The 22,241-nt window shown below is 44.3% G+C and overlaps 1 protein-coding gene across 1 annotated transcript; it reads right to left on the bottom strand.

Annotated features, from left to right (window-relative positions):
* Positions 1-1,595: 1,595 nt before the first annotated feature.
* LOC117538308 lies at positions 1,596-4,716 on the bottom strand. Its single transcript, XM_034203909.1, has 4 exons — positions 4,621-4,716; positions 4,270-4,325; positions 2,182-2,544; positions 1,596-2,024 (listed from the first exon to the last, which is right to left on the bottom strand). The coding sequence occupies exons 2-4, from the start codon at positions 4,316-4,318 to the stop codon at positions 1,705-1,707; spliced, it is 732 nt and encodes a 243-aa protein (XP_034059800.1). The 5' UTR covers positions 4,319-4,325; positions 4,621-4,716; the 3' UTR covers positions 1,596-1,704.
* Between the last annotated feature and the right edge of the window lie 17,525 nt (positions 4,717-22,241).

Raw genomic sequence — 22,241 nt, 5'->3', positions numbered from 1 at the left:
TTTCGCCGATGGGAACTTGGGTCCCCCTCGCAGCGAGGGCGCAACGAGTCGTTTGGCTGATGCAGAGCGTAGTGCACGTGCTGGGGTGTACGGTTTAACCATGTCCTGGATGTAGGAAGGGCCAGATCCATTCGCAGCACGGTAAGCAAGTACCAGTGTCTTGAAGTGGATTCTAGCAGTTACCGGAAGCCAGTGAAGGGAGCGGAGGAGCGGAGTGGTGTTTTATATTATTTATTGTATTTATTTACTTTTATATTATTGGTTTACTTTTTCTATTTCATTTATTTACTTTTTCTATTACTTAATTTATTTACTTTTAATATTTATTTATTTAATTGTTTATTTCCTAATTAATATAACATTAAAATAATATTATGAAAAATATATTACTTTTGTATTAATTATGTATTCTTTAACAGGGACAGTTTACATACATAACAAATATCTGATGGGCTTTTTATTTCATTAAATCCCTGCAAATATCCAACCATCCTTTTACAGTTTGCATCAACATATAAATACACCACGAATTAAAACATGTATTGTAATGACCAGAAACGCTGCACGGCTGAAGGAGGCAGCGATCAGTCTGTGTCCGGGGAGGAGCCTGCACGAGGCGGGCGTGCACGTGTGGACTACGTGGTAGTGGACCCTAAAAGGACGAAGGCCCTGAGGAGCACCAGAGAAGCATTGCATGATGGGAGGATGTCCACGGAGAAGGAGAAATGTTAGAGAGAGAGACACACACTGCTGTACATCGCTGCTGTACAAAAATAAATACGAAAATATACATCTCTTGAAAAATAAACAATACACCAAATACAGAAACCCTGACTCGATATCGATAGATTTATGATTAGAAAAATATAAAAGTAGGGTAGTGGAGATTATCCGGCTGAACAAAACGAAATACTTAGTTGTATCTAATGCACTTTAAGTATTTTCTCATCAATAGACCACAGCTTTATATTGGGGTGAACATGCGTCCCTCTAATGGCCACTAGATGGAGACAAAATAAATAGAGTGCAATATTTTCTCGTCTTTCTTTCCACATTGAAGTCCTTAAAGCTGCCTGTAAACATGTTTTAAACTGTGCTAATATAGTTTATTATTAATGTTATTATTGTTCTTGTTGTAAAAGCCTGTGTTCTTCATTACTTCTCTTCTTTTAAATCATTTACACAAAAGAGTCACAGCCACTTCTTTAATATATAATATTCAAGATTCAAGGCTTTATTGTCATGTGCACAGCACCTGCTACAGCGTAGATATGTCAATGAAAAGCGTAAGACTAGTCTAGGGACTTGGTCTTTGAACCGAAGGGTCGCTGATTAGTTTCTATCGGACCAAAACAATAAATAACAATATGGAGTTGGAGAGATGCCAGATCACCTCCAAGGACTCATGAAATAGAACTGTATATATTTCAATAATCTAAACATTTTTAGAATATGATCACAACTAATGATAAATAATGTAAACTTGTTTTATGTCACATAAAACGGTATAGTAGGGAGAAAAAGGGATGCATTTACAAACAGTACATTACATTGCATTGCATTTAGCTGACGCTTTTTTCCAAAGCGACTTACAATAAGTACAAAAGGTGAGGCACCAATGATACTCTCAGCTTCACTTCAAACTCATTATTGATGATAGCATGTGTAACATAAATCATCAAAAGTAGTTTTCTGATAGTTAAATCACAAGCTGATGAGATCCTTGGACTTTTCTTGTTTTATAGCATAATGCTCCGAAGATTCATTTGAAGAGGGGGTTTCAGACTCAATCACAATGGTCCCTGGGGCTTGAATATCTGAGGAACTAATCTTCTGTTCAACTTCATTGTTGTTTCTCCAATAAAGAGATTTAGTACCCCGAACTTTGAAGACATAGACCGTGACTGAGAGACAGACTAGAAATGCTGCAACTGCCACTGTCACTCCAACGTAGATCCAGATGTTTCTCCGTCTCTCTTCTTGAGGACTCTCTGTTGGTCTCTGGGTTTGGAGCTCAGCAGCAGCTGTGGAAAATACACAGTTAGTAAAATCATGTTGACATGGAGAAAACCTATTTTTGTGAAAATAAAGAGTTTATTATTCATTATCTGCTTCAGAAGCTTCAATAATTTTGCATCTTTATTTACCATTGCACCAGAGATAACATCTGAGTTTACTCACCAGTGACGTTGAGCCAGCATCTCCTAGAGTTACTCCCATCAGGTCTGACGAGTATGTCACACACATAAAACCCAGAGTCATTGGTCCTGAGTCTGGAGACATGAAGTGTGAGTCGTCCATCTGTGAGGACGTCTTTGTCCCACTGGACTCGTCCTGCAAACTGTGGATCCTGAGACTCTGGGGATTCAACACCTTGATGGAGATGAAACAGGACTGAGTACCTGCCTTCAGTAAACAACTGACAGAAGGTAGAAATGGATCTGAGGGAAGTTTCTCTTCTGGTGCTGAAGGTCCACTCCAGGGTGATGTTCTGGTTCTCCTCTGCCTGATAGGAAGTCTGAGTCACATTCACTACAAATGTTCCTGTGGAGGAGACACAGAGGGACTCTTTAAACTGCAGCTATGTTCCTGTGGAGGAGACACAGAGGGACTCTTTAAACTGCAGCTATGTTCCTGTGGAGGAGACATAGAGGGACTCTTTAAACTGCAGCTATGTTCCTGTGGAGGAGACACAGAGGGACTCTTTAAACTGCAGCTATGTTCCTGTGGAGGAGACACAGAGGGACTCTTTAAACTGCAGCTATGTTCCTGTGGAGGAGACACAGAGGGACTCTTTAAACTGCAGCTAAGTTCCTGTGGAGGAGACATAGAGGGACTCTTTAAACTGCAGCTATGTTCCTGTGGAGGAGACATAGAGGGACTCTTTAAACTGCAGCTATGTTCCTGTGGAGGAGACACAGAGGGACTCTTTAAACTGCAGCTATGTTCCTGTGGAGGAGACACAGAGGGACTCTTTAAACTGCAGCTATGTTCCTGTGGAGGAGAAACAGAGGGACTCTTTAAACTGCAGCTATGTTCCTTTGGAGGAGACACAGAGGGACTCTTTAAACTGCAGCTATGTTTCTGTGGAGGAGACAACAGAGGGACTCTTTAAACTGCAGCTATGTTTCTGTGGAGGAGACACAGAGGGACTCTTTAAACTGCAGCTATGTTTCTGTGGAGGAGACACAGAGGGACTCTTTAAACTGCAGCTATGTTTCTGTGGAGGAGACACAGAGGGACTCTTTAAACTGCAGCTATGTTCCTGTGGAGGAGACAAAGAGGGACTCTTTAAACTGCAGCTATGTTTTGTGGAGGAGACACAGAGGGTACTCTTTAACTGCAGCTATGTTTCTGTGGAGGGAGACACAGAGGGACTCTTTAAACTGCAGCCTATGTTTCTGTGGAGGAGACACAGAGGGACTCTTTAAACTGCAGCTATGTTTCTGTGGAGGAGACACAGAGGCGACTCTTTAAACTGCAGCTATGTTTCTGTGGAGGAGACACAGAGGGACTCTTTAAACTGCAGCTATGTTCTGTGGAGGAGACACAGAGGGACTCTTTAAACTGCAGCTATGTTTCTGTGGAGGAGACACAGAGGGACTCTTTAAACTGCAGCTATGTTCCTGTGGAGGAGACACAGAGGGACTCTTTAAACTGCAGCTATGTTTCTGTGGAGGAGACACAGAGGGACTCTTTAAACTGCAGCTATGTTTCTGTGGAGGAGGGAAGGAGCACAGAGGGACTCTTTAAACTGCAGCTATGTTTCTGTGGAGGAGACACAGAGGGACTCTTTTAAACTGCAGCTATGTTTCTGTGGAGGAGACCACAGAGGGACTCTTTAAACTGCAGCTATGTTTCTGTGGAGGAGACACAGAGGGACTCTTTAAACTGCAGCTATGTTTCTGTGGAGGAGACACAGAGGGACTCTTTAAACTGCAGCTATGTTCCTGTGGAGGAGACACAGGGGGACTCTTTAAACTGCAGCTATGTTCCTGTGGAGGAGACACAGGGGGACTCTTTAAACTGCAGCTATGTTCCTGTGCTGCGTTACTGAAGCTCTCATCAGGACTAACGCTTAATTCAGTAACAGTTTGTTCTTATTCATAACAAAGCTGTAAGGAATAATAAGTTAAACATGTTCAAAAAGCTTCAGCACCTCCTTTCACCCTCTGTCTGAAACCAGAGCTTAAACAAACTACTTCATAAAAGGCATGATATAAAAAGTTGATATATTAGTCTTAGTAGGAAATAAAGGAATAAACTGACCAGAGACACAGGGGGTGAGGAAGAAGAGCAGCAGGATGAGGAAGATCATCTTCTCCCTGTGAGAGGACACACACATCAAGGCAAATGTTACACAATATAGGAAAGTAGAACAAGGTCTAAGCTGCAGTGATGTTTCCTGTCTTTTCACTTTGCTTTATCTAAATGTATTTTTTTTATCGTGAACAAATATATATAATGGAGAGGAATCAAATATTCCCAGTTCACCTAACATCCCATGTCTGTTGTTGAACTGTTGACTGAGTGAACCCACCACCCTATGATCCAGTCACACTTTGTCTCACATTATAATCTAATATAGTGATACTTAAAATGAAGACATTCATCTTTTACCTTTTTTTAGTTTTCAGTCCAGTAAAATCCAAATGGAGAGAAAAGAGGACATCTCCCGGTGTGACACATCTTCTGGGAAACAGAAGACAGACGGAGGTGATGACAGAGACTCAAGGTCAGAGAACAAGTGCGATCTCCTTATAAAGTTACGTTTCAACGGAGGAGGGAAACTCTGATGGAGGAGGAGTTTATACAATCAGTTCAAACCAGTTCAAACTGTTATTCATGCACACATGATCTCTTAGCTAATTATTGTCAGAGATAACTGTGTTTCAGTAAACAGGACTAACGGAAAGATAAGGGTCGATTTGTATTATTTCATTATTTAAGGTTTCAACCAGCGGCTGATTAGGTATGAAAAACAGCCCTGGACTTTCAACGTCCTCTCAACCCATGAATCTGAATTCATCCCAAATGTTCCACGTGGGTTTCAACTTCTTCTCAACCCATACATCTGAATGTATCACACCTTTTCCACGTACATTAGTAGATATAAAAAACCTGAAAAGGACGGAAAGCTTCTAACAACTGTGACTCTGAAATAAGATCAGCATCGTGTCAGATAAAACATGAACTCTGCACTGAGGGGATATCATTCAATACTTCCTTGTACTTTAATCCCTCAGGCTTTATATTGATATCACTTATTAAAGGCTGCAGCTTCTCTCCACTGACAATGGTGCATGATGGGAAACTCCTGACACTGATGTAATGAAGTCTTTATTGGAAGATGTAAAAAACAGTTCCAGCATGAGCTGCTCAGACGCTAAAATGTTTAGGGTTTAACGGTAATGCCAGAAACTTTTATAACAACCTGTTCTCTTCCAGTTAATAACTGTAGGTTGATTCCTACCCAACCTGCAGTCAACATGTTGATGCTTGGGAATGATACTGGACTGTGTGTGAAGGTGTGTGTATGTGTGTGTGAATGTGTGTGACTGCTTCCTTGAGCAAGTCTCTGGGGTGTGAAAAGGTGAATGATGAGTTGTGAATGTAAAGAGCTGGAGGGGTCCTAAAGACTGGATACAGAGTTAAATATAAACACAGTTTATTTACCACTTTATTTGTTTAACTGAATCACAGAGAATCTGTATTATTCCACTTAAAAGTCTAACACAGTTTCAGTGTGATGCACCCCCCACATGCTGATACAGTTAGCAGAACCTCAGACTGCTGCAGTAACACAACAACAGTGTGTGTTGACTTGTGTACATGTGTGCATTTCTGTTGAGAGATGTTGCATGATGGGAAACTGTCAGCCTATAATCTAATAGATTATAGACAGGGCTGCACATAACTGGTGCGCATGCGCACCCGCCACGAAAAAAGGAGCACCGGATCATTTGAAAAAAGGCGCATTTGCGCACCAACATTGAGAGAGAGAGATATATTTGCGAGTTGCATATTAACTGTTAAGATAGCAGGGTTTCCCACACATAGACTTTACCTGGGCGGGCCACCCAGGTATATTAACGGCCGCCCAAGTATAATTCGTAAACCGTTTAGGTTTGATTTTTTTAATCCGTCCGCGAGCACGACGGCATCTGTCGATCCCTCGCTCTACCCCCTCGCTATCGTGTGAAGGGTCTGCTTTATGCACTCCGCACAGTAACCCTGCTGCGAGGCTCCGGTGAACAGTCCATGAGCGTGCTCACTAGCGCAACTCCCCCCCCCCCCGTTTATAAAGTCAAGTACCCCTCAAAAGGTCCGGTTTATTTCATTTGAAGGATGCGCACCAAGCACCATCTCCGGGTGCTCATTTGAGAACCAGGGCAAAAAGGTTGTGTGCACCCCTGATTATAGACTTGTATTGTCATTACACAGTACAGGTACTATGTAATGAAATGGTGTTTCTGCATTTGACCCATTAGGAGCAGTGGGCGCCCGGGGAGCGGTGCCTTGCTCAGTCCCTATCGACTTCGCCACCACCGCCCACTAGATAAGAGTCAGGCAGTGGCTCAGTCAGTAGGGGCTTGGACTGGGAGCTGTAGGGTCGCCGGTTCAAGTCTTCGACCAGACCTAAATGTGGAGTGTGGACTTCTACTTGGAGAGGTCCCAGTTCACCTCCTGCCCTGCCGTGAAGCAAGGCACCGGACATCCCCCTTCCCCCCACTCCCATTGCTCCCGGGCGCTGTGCAATAGCTGCCCACTGCTCCTGATACTAGGATGGGTTAAAGGCAGAGAACACATGTCACTGTGTGTGCTCTGCATGTGAGACCATTAAAGAGGGGTTCATCCCTCCATATTCTATTCTAATGAAGAGCCGATTGTATTTTCCCTTTGAAGTCGAACAGTTCACAGGTGCTCAATATGGTGGGGATAACACTGATAACCTTTTTTAGTTCTGTTTTTATAGTTTATTGTTTTATTATAGCTGCTTTTCTTGGAAATAATCTCAGCTTGATTTCCTGATAGCAGCAATCTGGTTTTATATAGGGTTAAAGTGCATTTTCTGGTCAGACCTTTGATGCTGTGAATCAGCAGATATTGATATTGAGTCTTCTTCATTATGATCAGACAGGAAGAGTTGCGGTTTGATACAGTTATGGTTTGTCACATCTCTGATAACCACCATTGTTCTGTTATCAGTGAGATAGTGCGCTGGTTTTCTGATCAGGGGAGATAAGTTGTTTTTGTGGGCAAGACACTTCACCCCTCATTGCTCCTGTGGTGATTGTCCACAGTATTGAATGTATGTTAGTCACTTTGGCTAAAAGCGACTAACAAGTGACATGTAATGTAATGTAATGTAATGTAATGTAATGTAATGTAATGTAATGTAATATAATGTAATATGCTGCTCTAATGATAAGAGGCCGTAAAACATTAATTTTGCACTTTTCAACATGACCAATTTCAACGTGCTGAACGAACTGTACTGTACTAAATAGAAAATACTTCCAATATATTTTACATTGAACTCTAGAATCGGAGAGTTCATGTAACGTAAAGAAACATATAGAACCCAGAACACATCTTCCACAAATGAAACCCTACAAACCAGCTCACAGAGGGGTGAATTGTGTTGTAATATTTATTAGGTTTGCAACGGTTTCTTTTGGTATTGGTCAGCGTTTGTAATATTATAATTTATTCATTTATCATTGTGTGATCCATATGGGTTAGTGGAGCTGGGTCACACATAGACAGCGGTGAATGAGAGGGTCTGTATTTCTGACGACCACTTTAGAGCTGTGATTATTCAGATCACAATGTTGTGCCTTTATATAAGCTGATCATTTGTACTCACTAAAGCTAATAAAGTTATATCGAGTCAAGTCTTAAAACATGTGTGGGTTGGTAACACATCAGACACCATCCCCCTGAGTAGGGGCACCCCAAGGATGTGTGTTCAGCCCCCTGCTCTTCACCTGCTGACCCCGACTGCACACACAGCTCCAACACTTCTTAAGTTTGCAGAACACAACCTGACTTTGACTGACTTTTATGATCATGAGCAGATGAATATGACCTCATAAACGGTTGGCTGCCATCCAGCTTTCACATTTGCCAAGATAAGTTAATGGTTGGATCCTGAAACGTTGGACATGTAATAAAGGCCAATCAAAACAAGGGAGAGCAGATACTTTAACCTTTGACCAACAACTCAAGTTTTACAGGTGTAATTCTTCCGTTGAGTGCCTCTAAAGGGAGAGTCAAAACTACACTCTAGAATTTGGAAATGTGTAACTTTTGTATTCGACCTAAACCTTTGTACATCATCCAGATCCAATGGCGATCTTTTGAGAGGCGGTTTCAGTGCATGGTTATTCAAAAATGAAGGCACACATTTGAGGAAAGGGACTGTGTTCATAATGTTGAGCAGTAAAAGAGGAGATGGATCCTTTTGGAATATCTTACAAATATTCAACATGCCAAACCTGACTTTTATAAAATCTGGAAACTTCACTTGAATTGTCGTGGGTCTGGTTTGTGAGTTAAGAAGCTTCCTGAAGGGGATGTCCTGTAACTCTGGAATAAAACCTGAGTGTTATTTTTGTCTGCATGAATGCCATTTTAATGTATTTGCCCCTTCCTTCCTCTCACTAAAGTGTAGTTAAACATTTTATATAAATGCACTTGCTCACTTTTACTCTGTATTGGTGGTTGTGTGTTATTGTCTCAGTTCTCTGTATTCCAAGTAAAACCAGGACATCCACACATTTTGTAGTTTAACAAAGTCTACCTGTAGTGCTGTGATGGTTTGTGTTTTAGTAATCCAGCAGAGCATGCAGAAGCAGGTGAATCAATGAGAGCAGCAGCTACAACATCCATCCATCCATCTTCTCCCGCTTATCCGTGGTCGGGTCAGTAGTTCCAGCAGAGAGCCCCAAACTTCCTTTTCCCTGGCGACATCAACCAGCTCTGACTGGGGGATCCCAAGGCGCTCCCAGGCCAGCGAAGAGATATAACCCCTCCACCTGGTCCTAGGTCTACCCCTTGGTCTCTTCCCAGCTGGACGTGCCTGGAACACCTCCCTAGGGAGGCGCCCAGGTGGCATCCTAACTAGGTGCCCGAACCACCTCAACTGGCTCCTTTCGACGCGAAGGAGGAGCGGCTCAACTCCGAGTCCCTCCCTGATGACCGAACTTCTCACCTTATCCCTAAGGGAGACACCAGCCACCCTGCGGAGAAAACCCATCTCGGCCGCTTGTATCCACGATCTCGTTCTTTCGGTCATGACCCATCCTTCATGACCATAGGTGAGGGTAGGAACGAAAATGGCCCGGTAGACAGAGAGCTTTGCCTTCTGGCTCAGCTCCCTTTTCGTCACAACGGTGCGGTAAAGCGACTGCAGTACCGCTCCCGCTGCTCCGATTCTCCGGCCCATCTCACGCTCCATTGTTCCCTCACTCGAGAACAAGACCCCGAGATACTTGAACTCCTTCACTTGGGGTAAGGACTCATTCCCTACTTGAAGTGCACAGTCCATCGGTTTCCTGCTGAGAACCATGGCCTCAGATTTGGAGGTGCTGATCCTCATCCCAGCCGCTTCACACTCGGTTGCGAACCGATCCAGTGAGTGCTGAAGGTCGCAGACCGATGAAGCCATTAGAACCACATCATCTGCAAAAAGCAGTGGTGCAATCCTTAGTCCACCGAACTGCAGACCCCTTCCCCCACGACTACGCCTCGAAATCCGATCCATGTATATTACAAACAGGATTGGTGACAAAGCGCAGCCCTGGCGGAGGCCAACCCTCACCGGAAACGGGTCCGACTTACTGCCGAGGACCCGGACACAGCTCTCGCTTTGGGAGTACAGAGATTGGATGGCCCTGAGTAGAGACCCCCTCACCCCATACTCCCGCAGCACCTCCCACAGTAACTCCCTGGGAACTCGGTCATACGCCTTCTCCAAGTCTACAAAACACATGTAGACCGGATAAGCGTACTCCCAGGCCGCCTCCAGGATCCTTGCGAGAGTAAAAAGCTGATCCGTTGTTCAATCATGTTCAATTGTGACAATTGGCCTGACCCTCCTTTTGAGTACCATGGGAGGCTGAGTAGTGTAATGCCTCTGTAATTGGCACAGACCCTCTGATCCCCCTTTTTAAAAAGGGGAACCACACCCCGGTCTGCCACTCCTTCGGTACTTTTTCAGCTACAACATATGTACATTTATTTATTTAATCAGGAAGAAACAGACAGGATTCCTCAAAATGTACTTAAATTCTCACTGGAATATACAAGTAAAATACATTTGAATGTGATTAAATGTACTGAATGCACTGAAGCAAACATTTAAAATGTCCCAGATCAAATCAATGTGTGTGATCATCAGAGACTAAAGAGGTTTAAATAATCCCAGCTGAAACAGGAGGAGCTGAGGGCGAGTAAAGAGCGCCCCCTGCTGCATTCATCAAGAACAACACTGTAGATATTAAATATGAGAACCACCAGTGTAGATATCCTCACTGTGTATCTGGAGAACTGATCATGAATACAGCGAGCTGAGAGGCGTGTGGCATAAATCACAACATGTATCAACATAACAACCCTTTAATACGTCTAATTTAATCATATTTACAGTTTAATTAAAGTGTGTATTGAACTTTAAATCAACAGAAAGTTCCCATCATGCACTGCTCTCTGAGAGCCTTCAGTTTATGATGTTTCCACCAAGCCTTAGAGATTCAGTGAGGAGTTTAATCAGAGTTTTAAATATGAAATATACACAGCGCTGCACACTGACAGTGAGCAGAGGAGTGTGAGTTTGTTTCAGAGCAGAAGCATCACGTGACATGTATGAAGGATGTATGTATTTCAGATAGATGTTTCTACTGATGCTTCTCTGCTGTCGTTCTGCACCTGTCCACCAGGTGTCCTCATTTCACATCCTGCAGTGGAGACAGTGATTGAACACTTTGTAATAACACCTGTCTCTACTGTGAAACTCTCACTGCCTCAACAAACACGTGTTTCCAGTTCAATCTGAACCTTAGTCTCTGTCTGTTCATATCTCACTTAGAGCTGAAACTCCTGATGTAAGAAAGAAGTGAAACATGTAAAGGTTTGAGTGGAGTAGTAATCAGAATCAGAATACCTTTATTAGTCCCACAGAGGGGAAATTTGCAGCGTTACAGCAGGAAAGAACCACAGATACAAAACAAATCAAATCTACAAATCAAATCCTGTAGCAGTTCTTAGGATTTAGCAGCTCGGTATATATTACAGTTATTAAAGATGGCATATGTATATAAAGTATATATTGCACATAGTTTGACGGTATTCAACAGCAGCAAGTTACACCATTTACAAAATACAAGATACATACCTTGTAACAGTAACAAGGGTTTAGCAGCCAGGTATAAATTACACAGTTATTAACGGCATATATATATATTGCACATATAGCACATATTGCACAAAGTCGGTTTGTATTTAGCAGCAAGGGGTGAAAGTCTGTGTTGTGGTGAGTGTAGGAGGGTCTACTAGGGCAGAGCTGGTTGTAAAGTCTGACCGCTGCAGGAAGGAAGGACCTGCAGTATCTCTCCGTGAGACAGCGGGGGTGCAGCAGCCTGTCGCTGAAGGTGCTGCACAGTGAGGACAGGGTGTCCTGGAGGGGGTAGGACATATTGCCAGCAGCTTGGCTGCCATTCTCGTCTCCCACCACCTCCACAGTGAGGACTCCTGTCTCCCACCACCTCCAAAGTGAGGACTCCTGTCTCCCACCACCTCCAAAGTGAGGACTCCTGTCTCCCACCACCTCCACAGTGAGGACTCCTGTCTCCCACCACCTCCACAGTGAGGACTCCTGTCTCCCACCACCTCCACAGTGAGGACTCCTGTCTCCCCACCTCCTCCACAGTGAGGACTCCTGTCTCCCACCACCTCCACAGTGAGGACTCCTGTCTCCCACCACCTCCACAGTGAGGACTCCTGTCTCCCACCACCTCCACAGTGAGGACTCCTGTCTCCCACCACCTCCACAGTGAGGACTCCTGTCTCCCACCTCCTCCACAGTGAGGACTCCTGTCTCCCACCACCTCCACAGTGAGGACTCCTGTCTCCCACCACCTCCACAGTGAGGACTCCTGTCTCCCACCACCTCCACAGTGAGGACTCCTGTCTCCCACCACCTCCAAAGTGAGGACTCCTGTCTCCCACCACCTCCACAGTGAGGACTCCTGTCTCCCACCTCCTCCACAGTGAGGACTCCTGTCTCCCACCACCTCCACAGTGAGGACTCCTGTCTCCCACCACCTCCACAGTGAGGACTCCTGTCTCCCACCACCTCCACAGTGAGGACTCCTGTCTCCCACCACCTCCACAGTGAGGACTCCTGTCTCCCACCACCTCCACAGTGAGGACTCCTGTCTCCCACCTCCTCCACAGTGAGGACTCCTGTCTCCCACCACCTCCACAGTGAGGACTCCTGTCTCCCACCACCTCCACAGTGAGGACTCCTGTCTCCCACCACCTCCACAGTGAGGACTCCTGTCTCCCACCACCTCCACAGTGAGGACTCCTGTCTCCCACCTCTCCACAGTGAGGACTCCTGTCTCCCACCACCTCCACAGTGAGGACTCCTGTCTCCCACCTCCTCCACAGTGAGGACTCCTGTCTCCCACCTCCTCCACAGTGAGGACTCCTGTCTCCCACCTCCTCCACAGTGAGGACTCCTGTCTCCCACCCTCCTCCACAGTGTCCAGAGGACTCCTGTCTCCCACCTCCTCCACAGTGAGGACTCCTGTCTCCCACCACCTCCACAGTGAGGACTCCTGTCTCCCACCTCCTCCACAGTGAGGACTCCTGTCTCCACCCACCTCCACAGTGAGGACTCCTGTCTCCCACCACCTCCACAGTGAGGACTCCTGTCTCCCACCACCTCCACAGTGAGGACTCCTGTCTCCCACCACCTCCAAAGTGAGGACTCCTGTCTCCCACCACCTCCACAGTGAGGACTCCTGTCTCCCACCTCCTCCACAGTGAGGACTCCTGTCTCCCACCACCTCCACAGTGAGGACTCCTGTCTCCCCACCACCTCCACAGTGAGGACTCCTGTCTCCCACCACCTCCACAGTGAGGACTCCTGTCTCCCACCACCTCCACAGTGAGGACTCCTGTCTCCCACCACCTCCACAGTGAGGACTCCTGTCTCCCACCCCCTCCACAGTGAGGACTCCTGTCTCCCACCACCTCCACAGTGAGGACTCCTGTCTCCCACCACCTCCACAGTGAGGGACTCCTGTCTCCCACCACCTCCACAGTGAGGACTCCTGTCTCCCACCTCCTCCACAGTGAGGACTCCTGTCTCCCACCTCCTCCACAGTGAGGACTCCTGTCTCCCACCTCCTCCACAGTGTCCAGAGGACTCCTGTCTCCCACCTCCTCCACAGTGAGGACTCCTGTCTCCCACCACCTCCACAGTGAGGACTCCTGTCTCCCACCACCTCCACAGTGAGGACTCCTGTCTCCCACCACCTCCACAGTGAGGACTCCTGTCTCCCACCACCTCCACAGTGAGGACTCCTGTCTCCCACCTCCTCCACAGTGAGGACTCTTGTCTCCCACCTCCTCCACAGTGAGGACTCCTGTCTCCCACCTCCTCCACAGTGTCCAGAGGACTCCTGTCTCCCACCTCCTCCACAGTGAGGACTCCTGTCTCCCACCACCTCCACAGTGAGGACTCCTGTCTCCCACCTCCTCCACAGTGAGGACTCCTGTCTCCCACCTCCTCCACAGTGTCCAGAGGACTCCCCAGGACAGAGCTGGCCTTTAATCAGTAGATCAAAGTTCAATTCACTTCTGAAATCTCTGCTATTCATGAATATGCCGTTGGTTGGTGCTCCTGTTACTGCGAGGCTCACAGCTCTGCATGTGTACGTCCCTTTGATTCCACAGAGACTTTGTTGGAAAGAGGAGACCTTTTTATACGTTCTTGAGTAAAATTATGTACAAAGACTGACAATTGTTGAAGTTACAGCAAATTAAAAAAACATTTTAAGGTTAATTTCCAACCGCTCCACTCTGAACATTCAGCGCAATACACACCAATGTTAAAATCTGAAATGTGGCCTTTTTACTAAGAGTCAAAAAAGGCTGAATATTTTGAGAAGCTTTAATGGGATTTGAATGGTGATTAAAAGTCAGAAGGTGTGAAAGACGTGGAACGTTTTGAAGCCTGAATGGAGTTTCTACTTGAATGTATGAATGAGTAAATGGCCATTCATCTCAATGAGAAAATGTTGAGTATTTCAGAATTGTATGAAAGGTTTGAATTAGAAAAGTAGTGAATGTTTAAATGTTTGAATGAAGTCTTACATTGAAAAACATAGGAGGATTAATGACTAGAAAAGCTTCATAGATTATGGGATGTGGTCTAGTACCACCACAGAAAAATAAATGTTCTCAAAATAATGGAAACAAAAACTGTGTTTTATTTGATATAGAACGGGTTGTAACAGATTAAACACAGTGGGGCTGAAATCCAAGTTAACATTTCATATTTAAACCTTTAAAAAGTTAAAAAAGGAACTCAAACTTGAGTTTCACAGTTTTCTGACTGACAATAAATAACGTATTGCAGATCTGAAGTCAACAGCCTCCTTACAGTAGGCTGGTGGCTGGAGGCGGGCGTGCACGAGAAGGGTGTGCACGTGTGGACTATGTGGTGGTGGACCCCAAAAGGACGAAGGCCCTGAGGAGCACCAGAGAAGCATGGGAGGATGGGAGGATGTCCACGGAGAAGGAGAAATGTTAGAGAGACAAACACACACACACACACACACACACACACACACACACACACACACACACACACACACACACACACACACACACACACACACACACACACACACACACACACACACACACACACACACACACACACACACACACACAGTAATACATCTTCCAACAAAAATACCAAAGTAACATTTTAACTAGAAATGTATGTCATATCATTTAGCTGACGCATTTTAAGTGCAAAAACCATAAAGAATCAAACTCCAAACAAGGAAGGAGCAGATATATTCACTTCAAGCAAGAACATAAGTAAGTGCTGGTGAATCAGATAGAAGGCCTACATTAAATCAACAAGTGCTTCGTTTTATTTTTTGGTTTTAACAATCAAATTCAGTCAGAAAATACAAAAACATGTCTCTTGAAGATAAGCAACAACGCACCAAATACACAAACCCTGACTCTTTACAAACCACATGTTGGATAACGGAGGAAAAAGAAAGTAAACTGTTCCTACACTAACATATATTTACATAACTTCTGCTGCAATTCAGCCACACTTGAATTCCTTCAACTCCACCTAACTAGATTTAATGCAACTACATTCATTTCTTTCAACATAGAAGAAATAAAATATCATGTGTTAAAAATATACGATCAGCACGGATAAATCCAATCAAGGATCAATTAGTTGAAACATGGTGGATACATCTGAATAACTTCCAGTGATCTTTTAAAGTGTCGTTCCCGTTTGTGTAGTGCTCACAGAATGTAATGTGATTACAGCAAACAGGGAATACTTCAATAAACACTATTATCATGTTTTGGGTTTCTCTTCATAACGCTTCTGCATACAAATATATATTATTCATCATCAGTAGTTTTCTGACACTTATCTTAAACAATCTTTAACTGGAATTGTACTGGGGGTAGATTTTTAAGTTGGTACGACTCCTATACTCCAACCCACAAGCTGAAGTCCTAACAAATGGACTTGTGTCGTCTTCCGTTAAACTCAAGCGAGGAACACGGCAGTCCCCTTTCTCCTCTCCTATTCACACCGGCCATTGAGCCACTAGCGATGACCGTCAACACGCCATTATAACGGGAATACATATAGGAGGTGTAGAACACAGAATAGCTTTGTACGCGGATGATGTTATTTTGTTCTGCTCCAGTCCAAATCAAACACTGCCTGCTTCACTTGGTCTGATTAGTAATTTTGGCATCTTTTCAGGCTATAAAATAAACAACAACAAATCAATAATAATGTTTGTGTCACGGCTGGAGAGCAAGGTACACAGGACCCAAATGCAGAATATCCAAATTCTAAATACTTTATTTGCAAAACTAGCAACACCACAAAGTAAAATAAAGCAAGGTAAAAACACAAAAATCCCTCTGAACAAAAAAACCTTCCAACAACATCAATAATCTCACAAAGACAGACAGAAAAACCAGAACTTAAATGCACACTAACTAATCAACTGAAAAGGACACAGGTGAGGGGGGAGGAGACAACACAGGGCACCAGGTGCACACAATCAGCAGAAACAGACAAGAAGGGAGGGGGAACACAGAAGAGGCTTCTCAATACTCAAATTTCCCCTCCTCGACTCCCCTCCTCGGCTCTCCTCCTCGAGACTTAGACCCGCCCACAGGAGATGCGAGCGGAGGACCGAGGAGGGGAACCGAGGAGAGAGGAGGGGAAGCAGCAGACGTTTAAAGAAATGAGAACTCCTCTCCTCTGAGCGGTCATATTAAAGCGACGTCCGTTCATTATGACGTGGCAACATCTGCATCAGCTGTCGAGTGTTTTGTCATAGCGCTGGATCTCTGTTAGATCAGCTGAACTTTGTTCCCCCACATATTTACTTTGAATTCATTGAGAGTGCGGTATAATGAGACAATAACAGGCTACAGATGCGGACACACACACACACAAATATATTTATATAAATATATACAATTTAAAGTATGAGAGCACTCTCATAATAACGTAACACAATCAGAGACTGGATATATCCCCCCCCTCCTCTCTGGTCGCTGAAATGGGGAATTGAAATTACGGGCCAAAAGTTGTATTTACAAGTATTAACTTGTAATAATAATAAGCCACTTACAATTTTCCGTGAGATCAGGGATCAGATATAAGATGGAAGTTTCCCTAACATACAAAGCCATGTTAGGGAAACTTCCATCTTCCATCTGCTCCCTGATCTCACGGTGAATTGTAAGTGGCTACTGCCTGAGATCGCATGCTGTGGTTTTATTAAATGTGCCAACTGCTAGGACTGTCTTAGGGACGACAGCTTTTAGATGCGCAGCTCCTCTGTCTTGAATAGTCTGCAATTGAAATGGAAACTGAACAATCTGGTGCCACTAAATGTTTTTAAAGCTCGGTTGGATGCGACTCAATCGGAAGCTATAGGTAGCTGTTTATGTGGATCATTATGTAAATGATGCTGTATGATGTCCTTTTGTTGTTCTATTTATACATAATAGGTGACCTTTAAAGAGACAAACTAACCAGAGACACAGCAGGTGAGGAAGAGGAGCAGCAGGAGGATGAAGATCATCTTCTCCCTGTGAGAGGAAACCATGGAGGAAACACACATCAAGGGTCAGAGGTCAGACTTTAACATAATAAAACGGTCTAAGCCAGTAGTTAATGATGAGATATCATGTGTTCTGGCGCCATCTGGTGGCAGAAACCCTTCACGTTTTTATCTCTTAATCTCAAAGCTGCTTGAGGAAGGGAAGAGGGGAAATCCATCAGCAGCTTGAAATTGTTTTATTTTGTTGCATTCAAATCATTTAGAAAATGTGGAGGACAACAGCAGATATCCCAATTTATGTTAAAGCTCCCATGTCATGCTTTTCTGGTTGTTACCCGTCCCCTTGTTGTTATGAAGGGTTTTCTGCATGTAAACGGTCTGCAGAGTCACAAACCCTCAAAGTGCACCCTGTAGCGAGCAGTGGCGTTTTCTCCCGGAGGCCAAGGGAAGCCAGGCTTCCCCTGATTTTTCGGATTGTAGTTATAATTTAAATAAATAAATAAAAACACTTTGTTCCGATAATTCTCCTTTGCTGTGTGTTGCTGCCGGTGTCAGTACCAGATATGTTCGGGCTACCAGATATGTTCGGGTGTATTTCCGTCGCATCCGTCATCCGTCATATCCGTCATATACACACCTCCCTCTGCTCCCAGCGCTCTGCTGCCACACACCGGCCGTCTGCGGAACTGCAGCCGGAGGAACTCGGGACAGCTTGTTATGTGTGGGGTGCTATGGTGGGGTCCCATGTACTTGTGCACATAAATAATGTTTCTAATTATTTACAATTAAAAAAAAAAAATATTCTGCGTTACTTTAGCCAACACTTTTATAAGGCCACTAGATTAGATAATTACGAAATGTGTAGATAGAATACATATATTTCAGGTTGTTATTTTGTCATTATGTTTAATGTTTTATTTACCTTTTAGTATTTGTATATAGTATCTGAACTTTGGAGAGGAGTTGGGAGACACACGACACATCAAATCACATCTACAGATCAAGGCGAAGCGAATGGAAGTACTCCCATACTCCTAGCGTGAAAATGTTTGTGAAAACGTGTGCAAAGTCTCCGAAAATCCTAAAAATAAGCTCATATTTGAATTCCCCATAAAAAAACACATAATTCAGTAAAAACAAGGCCCCACTGATCATCTACTCTCTGAGACGATTCCAGGGATGTCTGGCTTGAGTTTCGACCACCAGGGAAAGTGGACAAAAGTGCCCGAGATCAGCCTCTTAATTTACCCAGGGCCTAGTGCTTGGCTTTGGGCATGCAAATTCAGGAAACTCCCCTGAGTATTTTATTAAATATCTGAACTTTGGAGAGGAGTTGGGGGACACACGACACATCAAATCACATCTACATATCAAGACGAAGCTAGTGGAAGTACTCCTAGCGTGTGAAAATGTTTGTGAAAAACGTGTGAAAAGTCTCCGAAAACGGAGCAGTGGCTGTGATGCTAGCTTTGCGGCTAGCGGTTAGTTGTTATTGTTTGAAGTTGTTTCTATGGAAACAACATGACGGAGAAAAAATTAATATCTTCTACATATAATAACGGAAAAGTAAAGAATGAAGTGTAGGCTATGCCTGTTTGAAGTTGTTGCTAAGGAAACAACATGACGGAGAAAAAAGTATAATCTTCTACATATAATAACGGACAAAGTAAAGAATGAAGTGTCGGCTATGTTTAAATGTTCGGAATTTGACCGTGATGGCCCTCTTGAGTTGCCGTAAAATATGACGAATATGACGGACGACGGATGCGACGGAAATACACCCGAACATATCTGGTAGCCCGAACATATCTGGTACTGACACCGGCCCGTCTCTCCCCCATTCTCATTGAGTACTTTACAAAGAGTGAAACAGCGCCCCTCTAGATGTTATGGTGAAACAGTAGATTGCACTCACTGTTGCGAGAGGAGGCCAGCCGAATCTGGCTTCCCTTGGTGAAAACAAATTGAGGGATTGACCAATCAGATGAGGCTCACGTGATGCCCCTGCCAACCTGTGATTGGTCAGGGCCATGCCAAGGGAAGCCAGAGGCGGCTGGCTTCCCTTGCCTCACAATCCAATCAAATCGCATCAACTTAGTGTTGCAGTGACGCGTCCTAAAATCCGGAAGTAAGCTGCGCTCGGTTTCCCTCGACAAAAAAGCAACAGGATTTCTCCATAGGATTTAGGAAAATAGCTCGAAATAAGGTCAGTGGAAAACGAACCTGTTAGATAAATGCACGTTGTGTTCAGTCGGATAATATTCACATGTCTACCCTAATTTTCGAATCATAAATCTAATCGATAGAAGATAGATAGCGTCACTGCATCACTCTCACCGCCGTTAGAAAGTAGCAAGCAACCGAAGCAAGTGCAATTATGGAGGGTGAAGATTTGGAGTATTTCATCAAAAATAATTGTACTAAACTTCCGCTACAGCAACAAGAAATACAATCTGATGACGGGCCGATGCCCAAACTGGAGCTGTGTACAGCGAGGAAAAAAGGAACGAATCGGACGTAAAACATTAAAGGTATCCTGATTTAGTTTGTGAATGAATGCTTATTAGAGTTTCGGCAGGAGAGTGCATGCGGACCTGTCGGTTAGATAACAGGCGTGTGTAAGTCCTGCATCGTATGATACAAATGTGTGTAAATTGATACCGGGTGCTGTAATCACTCATCTGGTTACGTTATTACATTGACCACCACACCCCCGACCCAAAAGAAAGGACGTATTATTGGCTTCCCCTCATTTTTTTCCCACGCCACGCTACTGGTAGCGAGTAAAACTCTTTTCCATTGTTTGCTTCCTGGGTTCTGTGACGTGTGAACACCCAGATGGACCAATCCTTGGAGCTCCTCCCACACCAGGATCCCTTGGCTAACTAACAGGGAGTCCCATTGACTTGCATAGAGCTCCCTGGACGCTGGTAATAGACGAGTTGGGATGGCGGAGCTCCGCAGACCCATTCTCACAGCGTTACAAACCTTTTTCTTTCTCAATATCAAGCCACACTTATTGTTTTTACTTTGGCTGTGAGTGTGTGTGTGCTCAGGATGAGTTTAGCTTGTTCTCGCTGTATCGCTGACCCGGAAACCTGTCCGCTCCTCGCAGCAATGGGCCTCGCAACGTCCCGACCAATCAGAGCACACTGGGCTCACAGGGAGGGGGGGGGGCAGGAGCTCCAACAAGGCGTGTAGGACAGAGAGTGAATACACAGACTATCAGAGATGCTGTGAGAAACCAATGTGAGTTTGGAACATTGAACAATGGAAATCTATTCTAGTCGACCTCAACGATGGAACTATGATCAGTAGAAATGGCCATGACATGGGACCTTTAAATCACGTCTGTTGAATCGTGTTTTTACCGAGTGAACCGACCACATTATAATCCTGTAACACTTTGTCTGATCCTCACATTGCAATCTGAGTTAATCATAATGAATAAAGACATGCCTACGTTGCCTTTTTGAGTCTTCAGTCCATTAAAATCCAAACAGAGACGAGAGACATGTCCTGTCTTTGTGTCTGAAGTCTTCAGAGCTGCAGGAGCACAGGTGGAGGTGCTGAGGTGTTTCAACAGCACGTCTACAGCAATCTGAGGAGCGTTTGTTTAGCTCACGTCCTCAGTTAATACATCTCAGAGTGAATCATATGGTTGCAGATTTACAGGAGAGAGAAGGGTGGTTTCGTGGTTTGTCCTATTCACTTACAGGTCTGATATATTTAATGTAAAGTGCTTTGAGCATTTGGAAAAGCGCTCTAATAAATGTAATGAATTATTATTATTATTATTATCAAACAGGATTAGTTGCAGTTTGATACAGTTATGGTTGGTCACATCTCTGATAAGCGTTGTCCTGTCAATAGTGCGCTGGTTCAATCCCAGCTGCAGTCAGCATGTCGTTGTGTTCCTGGGCAAGACACATATTTATTAGGTTTGCAACGGTTTCTCTTGGTGTTGGTCCGTGTTTGTAATATTATAATGTATGCATTTATCATTGTGTGATCCCTATGGGTTAGTGGAGCTTTGATTATTCAGATCACAATGTTGTGCACGTTAAAATGAGCTGATCATTGCTCTTCACCTGCTGACCCACGACTGCACCTCCACCTACTGCTGCAACACTTCTGAAGTTTGCAGAACACAATGGACTTTGACTTTTATGATCGTTATCGGATGAAAATGACTTCGTAAACGGTTGGCTGCCATCCAGCTTTCACATTTGTCAAGATAAGTTAATGGTTGGATCCCAAATAGAATAGAATAGAATATATGTTTGTAGTCATCATACAAAGTACAACGACATTTCTTTGGCAACTCTCACCGCCTACAGAAAGGGATAAAGGCCAATCAAAACAAGGGAGAGGTGATTTTTAACCTTTGAACAACTACTCAAGTTTCACAGGTATCCTCACTGTTTACCAGAGGCCTGTACTACGAAGCAGGATGTTCTCTTAGCGGCTAACTTCAGGGAAAACTCGGGGGTTCCGGTCCTACGACGCTGGTTCTCTTTTTAGCGGGCTAGATCTCCATGGTAACTGATGCTGAGCGGCTAACCTGCCCCGGAGCAGGTTAGGTTGCAGGCTAAGAGATCAACTCAGTGAAAGCACCGCCTGCTGACCAATCAGAGCTCAGTGTGCGGAGTTTAAAGTGATCAAGTCATATTACAGGAGAAAGGAAATACAGAAAAGCTGCCGTCGCAGGAAAGACAGCCGGCAAAAATCACCGACTGTGTGAACGTGAACATTAATAGAATATCACCTCCATCTTCAGAGCAATCTGACTATTATAACATTAGCGTTAAGAAAGCTTACTTAAAGTGGACCTATCATGCTATATTTGACAAATATATTGTAGGGCCATAC

Source organism: Gymnodraco acuticeps, unplaced genomic scaffold (assembly GCF_902827175.1).
Source record: "Gymnodraco acuticeps unplaced genomic scaffold, fGymAcu1.1, whole genome shotgun sequence".
NCBI classification, from domain to species: domain Eukaryota; kingdom Metazoa; phylum Chordata; class Actinopteri; order Perciformes; family Bathydraconidae; genus Gymnodraco; species Gymnodraco acuticeps.
Note: the sequence above shows the minus strand (reverse complement) of the source record. Positions and strands in the feature narration are given on the sequence as shown.

Bases quoted from the DNA above. Each gene is read 5' to 3' on its own strand.
- LOC117538308 (XM_034203909.1), bottom strand. From the start codon at position 4,318: ATGATCTTCCTCATCCTGCTGCTCTTCTTCCTCACCCCCTGTGTCTCT. The intron at 2,545-4,269 runs GTCAGTTTATTC...TCTCCTCCACAG, and splicing joins CCTCACCCCCTGTGTCTCTG to GAACATTTGTAGTGAATGTG. The intron at 2,025-2,181 runs GTGAGTAAACTC...TATTTTCCACAG, and splicing joins ATGCTGGCTCAACGTCACTG to CTGCTGCTGAGCTCCAAACC.